The 13,612-nt window shown below is 43.9% G+C and overlaps 2 protein-coding genes across 2 annotated transcripts in view; one reads left to right on the forward strand and one right to left on the reverse strand.

Moving 5' to 3' along the window:
- Positions 1 to 13,612, reverse strand: part of LOC100117476 (aromatic-L-amino-acid decarboxylase) — a 745,226-nt gene that overhangs the window by 658,324 nt on the left and 73,290 nt on the right. The window contains exon 3 of the mRNA XM_031925521.1: positions 4,920 to 4,971. Within this exon, the coding sequence (XP_031781381.1) occupies positions 4,920 to 4,971 (52 nt within the window). The remainder of the gene's footprint in view (positions 1 to 4,919; positions 4,972 to 13,612) is intronic.
- LOC116416589 (phosphoserine phosphatase-like) overlaps positions 1 to 13,612 on the forward strand; it is a 61,588-nt gene that overhangs the window by 29,696 nt on the left and 18,280 nt on the right. The window lies entirely within an intron of this gene.

The raw sequence follows: 13,612 nt of genomic DNA on the forward strand, positions 1-13,612 counted from the left end.
AATCTTGGTTATTTCTGCCAGAGCATCTTTCGCACCTCTATTTTTAACAAAACCATATTGATTACTGGATAAAATATTAAATGTACTAATAAAACTCAATATTCTATTATAAATGATTTTTTCGAAGATCTTTGCTACATTGGATATTAAAGATATTGGTCTATAATTAGTTATATTCCTCTTGTTTCCAGTTTTATGTATCGGTATTATATCAGCATTTTTTAACGCAGTCGGCCATATAGATTTTTCTATGCAAATATTTATAATATGTACCAGTGGGTCTACTATGTACTGTGCTAGAGTTTTTAGTGATTTAGAGTTTATGTTGTCTACTCCTCCATTCTTTAATTTCATATTTTGAATTATGCCAGTAATTTCAAAATAATTAGTAGGCGTAATAAAAATAGAATTATTATTTATCTTTGGTAATTTGACGTTTACATTCATTGGTTGCACTATTTTATCACTCAATGTTTTGCCGATGCTACTAAAGTAAGAGTTGAAATGGTTAGCAATATCTGTATGATTATTTATTAAATTTTTCCTATCATCATAAATCTGGTTTATATTTCTATCTTTTTTCGCATTTTTACCTAGTTTTTGTTTGATTACTCTCCACAGGTTTCTGGGATTATCACTATTTTTTACAACCTGATCTCTATCATACATTATTTTTGCTTCTTTAATTACCCTATTTAAAATTTTAATATAATTCCGATATTCTATCTTTAGATTCACATTATTTGGTTCAGTTTTCCATAATTTGTATAGTATTTCTTTTCTTTCACAAGAATTTAGTATTGCCTTAGTGATCCATTTACTTCTGGGTACTTTGTTATTATGTTTATTGTTCAATTTCTTTATGAAAATAGCCCGTTGTACACAATTATTTATTTTTTCTAACAATGTATTCACAGCTACATTAGGATCATGCATTGAGAATACTGTACTTCATTTTTCTCTACTGGCTATGCTACTTAATTTATCATAATTTATTTGAGTTATTGATTCTTCTATTTTTTTTTTTCTTAAATTTACTTAATGCTGTAAATAATGGGTAATGATCTGTTACTGTACTTAATAATTTAAAATGTAAAGTGTGTATTGTCTTAGCTTTAGTAAATATATTATCAATGCATGTTCCAGTGTTATTATTCCTATCGGACGGTCTAGTAATACCTTGAAATCCCGGTAGATAACCATTATCCAAAAAATTGTTCAGAAATTGCTGACTAATATTATCTAGATTTAGTAGGTCAATGTTAAAATCACCTATAATTAAGTGATTATTAGCATATTTCTTGTTATATAGTAATTGTTTTATATTGGTAATAAATTCAATTTTTGGAATGTCATGTGATCTGTATAGTGCTGATATCTCTATATTGCCATTATCAGTTTCAATGATTGAATTAATTATTTTAAGTTTACCTATTACAATAATTTCAGTACTTTCAATAATAGAATTCTCAATATACATCACTACACCATCCGATTTGTTTATTTTGCTATTGTTGTAATATAATTTGTATCCGTTCAGATTAAAATAGTTGCAATAATCTATGATCCAAGTTTCGACGCAAACTATAATACTAGGCTTAGTATTTAAGCTCTCAAGTGCTATAAGTGCTTGCAGTTGTAAAAAATTACCATTATGGTTGGGTATGTCAAAAAGTGTTAAAAAAAATGTTTGCCACGGTAAAAAATTGTGTTTTGAAAATGTTTATAACTTTTATATTTAACATTTTCATGTAAAACGTAAATCCGTAATGTTTTATGGCAAATAATTGGTTTTTAGCTGTAAAAAATCGATTTTGGGCTGTAAACTCGAGTTATAAGCATTTTCATGATTTGATGTCAATAGAAAAAAAGTTGTATTTTAAACATGTCTACAACTTTTATATTTAACATTTTCATGTAAAACGTAAATCCGTAATGTTTTATGGCAAATAATTGGTTTTTAGCTGTAAAAAATCGATTTTGGGATGTAAACTCGAGTTCTAAGCATTTTCATGATTTGATGTTAATGGGAAAAAGTTGTAATTTTCAAAGATCTATAACTTTTCCATTTGCCTTTTTTTGTAGAATGCATAGAATTCGAGTTGGAGCTAAAAACCCGTTTTTAGCGATTTTTGGAGGTGACCGCATTCTTCTTATACGTGCAAGATCAAGCCCAAAATAAATCTGTCAGCTTAGTATTACGAGGGGAGTTCGCACACAATTTTTAGCCCGATTGATTCAAGTCTTTCCGAGATAATCGCATCACAGGAAAATTTGTATTAAAAAAAAACGCTTAAAAATCGAACAAATTGTGCCTGCATTTCAAAACGACGTAGAGGATCGGGATAAAAAAAAATAGTTTTTTAGCTTTTGCAAAAGGAGACCTCCTAAAATTTCAGCCCGATTGGTCGAAAATTGCGTGAGATATCGCATCTCACACATTTTTCGCACACGAAACTATAAGGCACTTCCGTGTCGCGGTCGTGCCTAAAAATGTAATAAAGTGTAATAAAATATAAGAAAATGTACCATTTTGTACGTTTTTGTTGGATTTCAAACCTTTTTTACGTTTTATTACAGTTTGCTACATTTTATTACATTTTGTTACGTTTTATTACAATTTATTACAAATCCATTGATCCAAGATTTCATGGGGGTCTCTTCTTTGAAACGATAAATCAAGTGTCGCGGTAGCGCCACGAAGGCGAGTTTGAGAAGCAGACGAAGCCGCGGAGCCCGTGACACTATTTACTATATTGGTGTTCGGATTTTTTATGATACAGAAAATAATGCTTATTGTTACTGTTCGTAAGATTTTTTAGCTTATTAGTATGTTTTCTGAGCTAAAGTATGATTTCCAACAAAAATATTAGTGAAAAGGCTGCTTATTTTTATAATATGTGAGTGTATAATCCACAAATACTAAAATTACGTTTTTCTTCTTCAGCCCGAAATGTGAAAGGACCGTGAAGTTTGCCGCAAAGCTATATACAGATGGGAATTGCTTTCTCAAGAAAATATAATAATATATTACGATATTTTGAATTAAGAGGTTGCCAGTGCATACTCTGCGTTCCGGAGCTGTAATATTAACTAGCTTGCCAGGGTAGCCGATGACAAGGTCTAGGTGGCGCGCTCCGTGATTTTTTGTGTCTAGGTGTAAAAATCATCCGGGGAAGGTGTCTAGAGGTACAGGGTGGCCGATAACGACGTCTAGATAGTTAGCCCCGTGATTTTGGTGTCTAGGTGTAAAAATCATTTAAGGGCGGCGTCTAGGTGTACAGGGTGGCCGATGACGAGGTCTGGGTAGTTCGCACCGTGGTTTTTGGTGTCTAGGTGTAGAAATAATTCGAGGGTGATGTATATTAGAACAATCAGTGATTTCATCTTACAATTAGTAATAAAAATGTTACAAAAAAGCTGTGGTCGAATGGTGCTAAAGATGCTTATATTTTATTTTTACGACTTTGAATATGAAATACTCTAAACAATTTTAAAAAAAGGATTGAAATCTAAAAAAATTAACTCTTAAAAAAGTAAAAGGTTAGGCGAGTTTGATATATTCCGGAACAAAATTACAGATAGAAAAGAACTGAGATCAATCAAACAAAGTCAAGTTTATTATATTTAATCGTAATGAAGAAAAGAACAACTCTCAAGATAATTACTACGTCACTTGCCATGCCCGTTTCATTTTGTTTATTGGTGAACAACTAAATTTTCTTTTTATATATATTAGAACGTCATACACACACTATAAGTACAATGAAACGGGCATGGCAAGTGACGTAGTAATTATCTTGAGAGTTGTTCTTTGCTTCATTACGATTAAATATAATAAACTTGACTTTGTTTGATTGATCTCAGTTCTTTTCAATCTGTAATTTTGTTCCGGAATATATCAAACTCGCCTAACCTTTTACTTTTTTAAGAGTTAATTTTTTTAGAGTGTAACAATACGTAAAAAAATATAACAAAATGTAAAAAATTGTCTGTAAGTGTAATATTATATAAGAAAAAGGCGACTTTTTTATTTTCTTACTTCTGCTTACATCCTTTTACTTTTTCTTACAATTTCTTATTACATTTTATTACAAAATTAATGATTAAAAAAATATATTGACTATATTAGGCGGTAAAATAACATATGTAATAAAATTTAATAAAATGTAAAAAAAGTTAATAAATCTGAAAATGTAAGAAAGTGTACAAAAACATATGAGAAAAAAGGTCCGAAATCCAACAAAAAGGTACAGTTTCTTATATTTTCTTACATTTGTTTACGTTTTATTACCATTTATTACAATTTATTATATTTTTTTTCCACTAGGGTAGACACAAAAAACCACGGAGCGCGCCACCTAGACCTTGTCAGCGGCAACTCTGTACTCCTAGACGCCGCCCTCGTATGATTTATTTACCTAGACACCAAAAACCATGAAGCGCACCACCTAGGCGTGAGGATATGTAAAAAAGGTGGAAAATCATTTTTGATGCGCAGGTAACTTCAGCGTCCTTTCACACTGGAGAAAAAGATAATGATTTGAGCAAATCATATACAAGATTGTTTACATTATATAAATGACAGCGTTTTTTTTTTTCATCATCACTGATTAGCACACAAATCTGATAATATATAAAAATCACTTAGAAACAATTATGGAAAATATCGTTTTTCTTAAAAGTAAAATCTCGGATACCAATATAAATAAATAGTACCAAAGTAAATAGTGCCGCGCGCGCCAAAGCTTCGTCTGCTTCTCAAATTCGCCTTCGTGGCGCTACCGCGCCACTTGATTACAAAGAGAAGTATGCAAGACAATCAAATAGAAAAAATGCTTGTACAAGGGTGACGTTTTTTTCCAACCTAAAAATAGACTAGTTATAAAATTGTGAGATTTTGATTATGCTTTTCTTACCTAACCAATCGCAAACTATCGTTTCTAATTCTGTACAAGCAGGTGAGGCAGCCTAAAACAAAAAAAAATAGGTCAATACAATTTTTCACTTTGTAAATAGTAAATTTAGTTTAGTTAATAAATATATTTTCGTAACACAAGCACCATTTTCGCATTTTTCTGACCTATTAAGCGGGACTAAACTAACTTTTTTCACACTAGCGGGCAAAAAAAAAATTTAGTGGGCGTTTATAATTTTTTTTTCTTTTTGCCCAGCACGCGTTTTTCATTTTTTTTGCATGTATCGTATTTGCAAGAAAATGGTCAAAAGTGCACATCAAATATACGTATATGCGCGTGTGTGTATGATTGTGTGTATATATATATATATATATATATATATATATATATATATATGTATATATATGCCGGTAATCGAGGCAGAATAGAGTGTGATGAAATAAGGCGGCATTAGCTCGACGTACAGAGCGCGCGCCTAGAGATCTCGGGAGCGCCGGATCGATTCTCGGTCCCGGCGTCTCCTTTTGTGATTTTCTCCACTCACGTCAAAGTCTCACCCCGTTACATTGGCGCCCAGTTCGTAGATTAATCGGGAGGGAACGTAGAAAAAAGTTTGTAATTTTCGCGAATTGCGGTGCGAGCGAAAAGCCGTTGCGAGATGAAGAAGGTCGCGCGAGCGACGTAAACACGTTCATCCCCTTGTTTACGTCGCGCTCAAATCAAGCGGATTTGAGCGGCGTTCGAATATATTCGAGTGGCGTATACGAATATTTCGAACGCAATTCACACGAGAAGTCTGTGAATAATAATCGGAGATTTTTGTTTCCGAACCGAGAGCAAATATCTACCGATATTATCACACGACTTAGAATCAAACGACTCGGAGCAGCGAAACTTGAAGCTGACACTAGTATCGCATGCTCTCCGAGTCGAATAATTTTCTATTTGTTGTCGGGAGAATTTTAAAGCACTCTCGTTAGGATAGAGAGTTGCATAATTATTTTTTTGTGACGTCTCGTGTGAAAATAGAGCGTAAAGGCGAAATTGTAAATTGTTTATTTTTTAACAAATAAACAATAAAAGGCAGCAAAGCGGCAACAGAAACAGGTGTAGCCGCATAGTACAGTCCACGCACGCCATAGTAGAGCGAAGTACATAGCGGCACGAGTGTGTTAGAATGAATGCGAGCGCTTGCGGCGCTATATAGGGTCAATTCCACGAGAACGCGGCGGGCGCGAGACATATAGTCACTTCCACGAGAAGACGCGGAATAGTATACGCCCAGTTTTCAGTAAAGAAGACCTCAAGAATTTTCAAGAGAAGAACACACTCAACTCAAAGTCGAGGTATATATAAAAAAAAATTTTTTTCTTCATTTTTTTTTCTCTCTTTCGGGTGTGTGAGTGCGTATATGCCTGTAGCACAAATCGTGCGTTGCATGTGAGAGTACAGCGGTGCTACTAGTGTGCACGCCAGAAGCAATTCGCGCTTATTTGGCGTAAATAAAAACTTCTTTTTTTTTTGCGGATTTCGCTCCGATTATACGAATTCGATTTTTCGTTTTATTCGATTTCGCGTAATAGTCTACGTCACAGCGACGCGCTTAGGTGTGCAAGTGTGTGAATAGAAAGGTTGTATTTTTGTAGCTTACGTTGTAGCATCTGGAGTGAGTGCGAAGTAGAGTAAAGTAAAGTAGAGAAGGTCGTCGAGAATTGGTGCTTGGGCATCGACGAAGAAGAGATGGACGATGCCCTCGAGAGTATGCAGTTGAAGCCAGACGGCAAGCGATTAGATCGCGTAGCTAGGCTAAACAGATGGCTCCTCCGATAGTATACCGAGTCAGATTTTAGACAGAGCCTAGACACGTCGACAATAATGGTGAGAGTGAAGAGAGAGGAGTTGTGAAAGTCATTCATCGACGCAACAGCCGAGCAAGTATCGACACACTCGATTTATACGGGCGATTATGACGCCGAACAGCCACACCCTCTGAAGCTGCTACAACAAGAGATCGAGGCCAACGAAGTCATGGTGACGCCGGCAATCGAGATGAACTACGGTCAACCGGCGCAAGGATTGGGCCAAACGACAAGGTCTAACCTACAACTGCTAAACGCGATGACAATGCGAGACACGTTTGTAGAAATGCCAGTCACGGAGGATAGTGAACAGGCACAAACGCCAGCGTCGATGCCGGAAGACCAAGCCAGGTTAACGGCGCAGGAGGCGCAAGGACGAGACCAGAATGGAAGAGGCACAGTAGAGGTGCCGACAGGGAATCTGGTCACGACGGTAACCAGGACGACGACAACGACGACAAGGACAACGCCGACAACTACGGCGAGCGAAGGCAAAGGCGAATACGTCTGGCAAAACGGATAGTTCCGCAGTGTGAAGGCCACTGCGCCACGCGCAGTCACGGGCGCAGCGGCAGTGACCAGCGAATTAGACGCCAGTTCCCAGCAAAACGCTGCAACAATGAAGCAGTTACTCGAAGCAGCAGTCGAATTCGAGGCCGCACTAACATGCGAAGCCTCGTATCGTGCACCTCCAAAGCCTGGTGTAGCAATCGTCCCCGAATGCGCATTTAAGGACGAAACGCCAAAGACTGGCGGTAAAACGCCGGTGGCAGCCATGGGGTTTGCGGAGCAAACCGACACCCTGACCTTATTGGTTGACGCCATAGGCAAGCTGTTCGACACGAAGCTTGCAGCAATGGCGCAACCGGCGAAACACGCCAACGCGGGAGGAAGCGATAAGAAGTCAGCCCCTCAGCGAGGACGCTCCGGACCTAGGAAAGAGAGAGGCAAGTCTCCTAGTCCGAAGCGCAAAAGCCAGAGGTCCGGCGAGAATGCCGGTCGATCGGACCAAAGAGAGCAAAAGAAGCCAATAGAGTGCTTCAAATGCCGTGGAAAAGGTCACATTGCCCGAGAATGTCCCTTGGGTAAGGGAAACGGCAAACGGGAGGAGTAGGCGAGGTTACTGCTCCTTTTGAACCGTCGCGCGGGGAGTCTTACCGAGAGGAGAGACACGTGACGGAGGGCGTAGCCGATACCTCGCGCGGAACCTCAGGCGATTTTGATCGTATAGTCGCACTATTGTGCAGCGAGTCTCGCCAACCGACGATATCGCCAAACGAAGACGAGTCGCACTGGTGGGTACAAGTGGGCATCGGAGGGTTCGGAGTAAGAGCTCTCTACGACCCAGGGGCCGCTATGACCGTGATAGGGTCGTTAGGACTCTAGATCGCTAGCGCCTGCGGTCGACCCTTGCGACAACGCGATGGCCGTCAAGCACAGTATGCAAATGGTCAGACGTCTCCGATCGTGGGATTTGTGGACTTGCCATTCGACGTCGCGGGTGTACAACGCGACGTAACGGTGGCGATCATGCCCGAAGCGACCAACGAATATCTAGTTGGGACGAATTTCGGACGCCTGTTCGGCGCAGTCCACGATCCAAATGAAAACGTCCTGTATCTGAAGAAGGATCGAAAGATCGTCCAACTTCAGGTGGCTGCAATAGCTACAGCAGGGGCGTTAGATATCGCTGCGGTTGGACTCGCGTACGTCAGTGACGATGAGCACGCCCAGATTCGCAGAATGCTGGACAGCATCCTACCTAAATCCAACCGTACGATCGGACGGACGCAGTTGATTGAGCACGGGATAGACGTTGGATCGGCCAAGCCGATAAAACAGAAGTATTATCCCATGTCGCCAAAAATAGAGGAGGAGATGTATCAACAAGTACGAGAGTTGCTTGCTGCAGGAATCATCGAACCCTCCGACAGTGCTTGGTCAAGTCCGGTAGTGATGGTGCGCAAAGCGAACGGGCAATATCGTTTTTGCATCGACTTCCGGAAAGTTAATGCGCTGTTAAAGGCTGACGCATATCCATTACCTAACATGGATGATATCCTTCGTAAACTGCAGAAAGCGAAGTACATATCGACGTTGGACCTTAGCAGCGCGTACCATCAAATACCGTTGAAGCCGGAGGCAAGACCTCTGACGGCCTTTACAGTTCCTGGGCTAGGGTTATTCGAATTCACGCGTATGCCATTTGGTTTAGCCTACGCTGGAGCGACCTTCCAGCGAATGATCGACAAAGTTATCAGCCCAGAACTCCAGCCATATGCGTACTCGTACCTCGACGATGTCATCATCGCGACGGAGACGTTTGAAGAGCATCTCGAGTACTTAGAGAAAGTGCTCCAGAGAGTGAACGCGGCTGGATTGACGATAAACCGGGACAAAAGTGTCTTTTGCCGAGAAGAGGTGAAGTACCTCGTCGTCCTGGTTAATCACGATGGTTTTCGGCCAGACCCAGAGAAGATAGCGCCCATTATGGCGTATCCAGCGCCGAAAAACCTAAAACAGCTGAGCCGTTTCCTAGGAATGGCGTCGTGGTATCGCAAATTCTTGCAAGAATTCGCGACCGTCGCTAAACCACTCCATCGCCTGACGAAGAAAGGCAGAAAGTATTAGTGGGGGACGGAACAACAAGACGCTTTCCAACGAGTGAAAGCGCTAATAGCGTCTGCACCGATTCTTCATCGCCCAGATTTCGGATCGCAGTTCGTGTTGCAGACGGACGCCAGTGACACCGGGCTCGGCGCGGTACTTTTTCAAGTAATCAACGGAGAAGAGCGGGTTTTAGAATTCGCGAGCCGCACGATGTCAAAAGCCGAAAGAAATTACAGCGTCACGGAGAGAGAATGTCTCGCTGTCATCTGGGCTATACGGCAGTTCAGACCCTATATCGAGGGGTATCAATTTAAGGTCATCACGGACCACAGTAGTTTGCGGTGGTTATGCAACTTGCATAATCCCACCGGACGCCTAGCCAGATGGGCACTAGAAATTCAGGGCCACGTCTACACTGTGTAACATAGGAAAGGCCTGCTAAATGCTGTACCAGACGCGTTGTCGCGTATGTACGAAGAGGACGCAGTACCAGTCGAGGTAGTCGGATGGGCAAGCGAGACCCAGGACGAATGGTACTGCGAAAAGGTCCGTGCGATACAGCTGCATCCGAGCAAAGATCCGCTGTATAAGATGTACGGCGGGCATCTGTACTACTTCTGCCCAGGTGAGAAATTGCCGGCGTCTACGAATGACGATACGGCATGGAAAGTCGTCGTGCCAAAAGAAAAGCGAGCAGAAATCTTACGAGAATGTCACGACGAGCCATCAGCTGGTTACCAGGGGCGTGAGAAAACTTGTGCACGCGTCGCAATGTACTATTACTGGCCCGGTATGTACACCGACGTCGCTGAGTATGTTCGACGATGCTTCGTTTGTCAGCAATGCAAAGTCGAGCAGCGCTCGCCAAGCGGCCTGATGGGGAAACGAGTGATTACTCGGCCATGGCAGATCATAGCAGGAGATGTCATGGGGCTGAAACCAAAGACCGCTCGAGGAAACGAATATATTCTCATATTCGAAGACTTGTTTACCCGCTGGATAGAATGCATTTCGATTAAGCGAGTGAACGCAAAGACAATCCTGCTGCATCTCCGAGAGCGAGTCTTCTTGCGGTACGGTGCGCCAGAGGTATTTCTGTCGGACAATGGCACAGAGTTCAAAAATAAAGCCATTGATCAGTACCTCAGAGAACAAGGCGTGCGGCATGAATTGACGCCACCTTATCACCCCCAGGCGAACCCGGTAGAGAGGGTGAATCGCACCATCAACAACATGGTACGCGCGCTCATCGAGGAAAGCCATAACACATGGGACGAGCGATTGAGCGACATCGCCTTTGGGTATAATACCGTACCCCATTCCTCGACAGGTGTGAGTCCGGCTATCCTACTATACCTAATAGACTCAACCGAGGAAACCTTCCGCGGCAAGGCACGAGCAGGACGCCGCCGCAGAAGAAGAATTGCAGCGACGCGCGATCGATGCATGGTAAGATCGCATGTGGGATTTAAATCAGCTGCGCGAGCATGCATCGCAGATAACGCAAGACGCGCAAGATCGCCAGAAGCGCTACTATGACACCAAGCGTAAACCGGCGTCATACAAAGTCGGGGACTTAGTGATGAGGCGAAATCACGTGTTGTCTTCTGGAGCGGAGCAACGCTCCGCGAAACTAGCGCCACCGTATATTGGGCCGTATAAAATAGTGGAAATACGCGGCACCAATACATATCGACTTGTAGACGAGATAGGCGAGCAAGTGGATCTTGCACCAGCTGCGCAGCTGAAGCCATTCTACGCGTCAGCGACGGACGAAGAGTCGCAGAAGAGTGAAGAAGATGGCGACGCTCAACCGCCGAGGGATGCGAGCGCAGACGCGGGTACTAGCGAAATACCAGCGCAAAGCGAGCGAGACTCTGTCTGCGAACAGAGCGATATTGCGTCCGAAGCGAGCGAAGTCGCCAACCGTCCGAAGCGAACAAAAAAACCGCGCGTAATCGTATTAAACCCAGCGACCAAGAAGAGAGGCCGTCCGGGGAAAAAGGTGTATACGGCGAGGCGTACAAGACCCACGCCAGAGACCTCTAGTACTGAGGTCGACACCGAGAAGAGGAGGCCTGGTCGTCCGAAGGGTTCGTGCAACCGCAGGCATGCCACGACGACTACTAACCCGACGACGTCACCGCGAAAAACGCGCGCACAAAGAGCTGCGGACCTAAGCTAGATAATTTATATGCTTAGGTATGAGTCCCGAGGAGCTGCAAGCAGCCTTCGAGCGCGTAATGGCCGCCCTAAACAGAGAAGAAGAACGGCCTCACGTAGTCATCCGAGAGGTAGGGGAAGGCGAAGACCCCTGGAGTGCCTTCCCTCCCGATGACGAGGTGGAGGCGTACTTCGCCCCCGCAGAAGAAGATGAAGGCGAGGGAGCGTTGGTGGTGCGCCGCCCAGATCCACCTGCGCCGGTTGCTGACGAGGGCGAGAAGACCGCGACCGGTCTGCGCTGCCCGCCCGCGCCGCAACCGGCGCCACCCAACGTCCGTCGTTCCATATCGGCTCGCTTGGAGCACGAGCCCGTCCACCTTGAGACCAACACCGCGGGGACGCGAGCGCCGCCGGCTGGCTCGAAGGCAAGGGAGGAGCCTTCGAGAGAAGAGGCAGCCACAGCGGCGTGGGACCAGCAAAGGGCCCAGCTGGTAGAGGCGCTCGAGGCGTCGATCGACGTGCGCCAGATGGAAGGTGATGCGTTCCGACTGTACACGCAGTCGGTGCGTAAGTACGGCGACGCCTTTCGCCGGTGTGTCGGCAAGTGGGCGCGCCTACTCGAGGAAGGGCGAGCGGCGTTTTACGCTGCAGAAGAGACGCGATGCAAGGTCGTCGAGCGCCGCAAGCGGGAAGACCGCGAGCGCCAGCTGGCTGAAGAGCGGCGCCAGCGCGAAAAAGCCGAGCGAGAAGTCGCCCGGGCTGAAGCAGCCCTAGCCGAAGCCAGAGCCCGCGCCCGACAATTCCAGGCATCAGGGCGAACCAGCGCGCCGGACGTGGAGCGACGTCCACGTGCAAAGAGCGCGGCGCGCGCTACGACACCAGGGACGGCAGACAGGACGTCACAAAAGTCCTGTTACGTCTGCGGACACCCCAACGTGTCGCGGAGCAATAAATGCCCGAACATCAGGCTACACAAGGCCAAATAAAGCCTAATGAATGAATCCGAAACAGCGTGCTTTTCTTTCATTGCCCCAGCATTCCCCAGATCATTCGTCGATACACGACAATACGTTTCGTCGCGGACGTACTGGGGTAGAACCGCCATCTGGTCGGTAGATCGATTCTAGGGGGGGGGGGGGGTTATAACGAATTGAGCACCGCGGCCAACTCGTAGCTGTATGAGTACCTCTGCGCCGCGACGAGAAACATAGAGTCGCGCGCGTGACGATAAACACGCGCGAATTCGGGGGCGAGAGAGAGATTAGATTAGATTAGATTAATTAGTTTTATTTTACGTACAATATGTTGTACGATAAATTGTATACAGCAGGAGTAGTAGTATAGCAAAAATGTGTATTGTGATAGTATGATAATGTGAAGATGGATTATGCGAGAGTGTGTGAGTGTGTGCGTGTGCGTGAATGTGTACAAGAAATTCCAGTGTTTGTATTTTCAAGTTCGAAAAAGTGCTCTTTAGCTAGTCTCTTGAAACCTGAGATAGATGTAGTGTTACGAATGTGAGATGGTAGGTTGTTCCATAGGTATGAGGCGCTGATATGAAACGAGTTCCTCAGCGTCTCCGTCGCGAATATCGGAATATCCAGAGGTATCACCTCCCCCCTAACGGGCCGGAGTGTCACGCGGAAGTCGAAGTATGCCAGTACGTATGATGGTACGGCTGTGTTAAACATTTTTCTTAAGAAACAAGCAGTGAAATAATTCCTGCGTCCGGCAGTGGTTAGCCACTGCAACTCCCGCCTGTATGGGGAGATGTGCTCATCTCTTCTTACACCATAGATGTACCGAATTCCTGTATTCACGAGCCTCTGAAGTTTTAGGTCGAGTTCTTGCGTCAGGTCACAGTATACGAGAGAACAATAGTCTATAAGAGGAAAAAGGATGGCCTGCACTAAGTGCTTGCGCAACCTGAGATTGGTGCTTTTCCTGAAAAAGTAAAGCCTGTACATTAGCGTGTGAGCACGCTTACACACTTGTGTAATATGCTCCTTCCACGTAAGCTTAGAGTCGAGCACCAATCCCAGATTACGCACGGAAGATTCA

Source organism: Nasonia vitripennis, assembly GCF_009193385.2.
Source record: "Nasonia vitripennis strain AsymCx chromosome 2 unlocalized genomic scaffold, Nvit_psr_1.1 chr2_random0010, whole genome shotgun sequence".
Classification (NCBI taxonomy): Eukaryota; Metazoa; Arthropoda; class Insecta; order Hymenoptera; family Pteromalidae; genus Nasonia; species Nasonia vitripennis.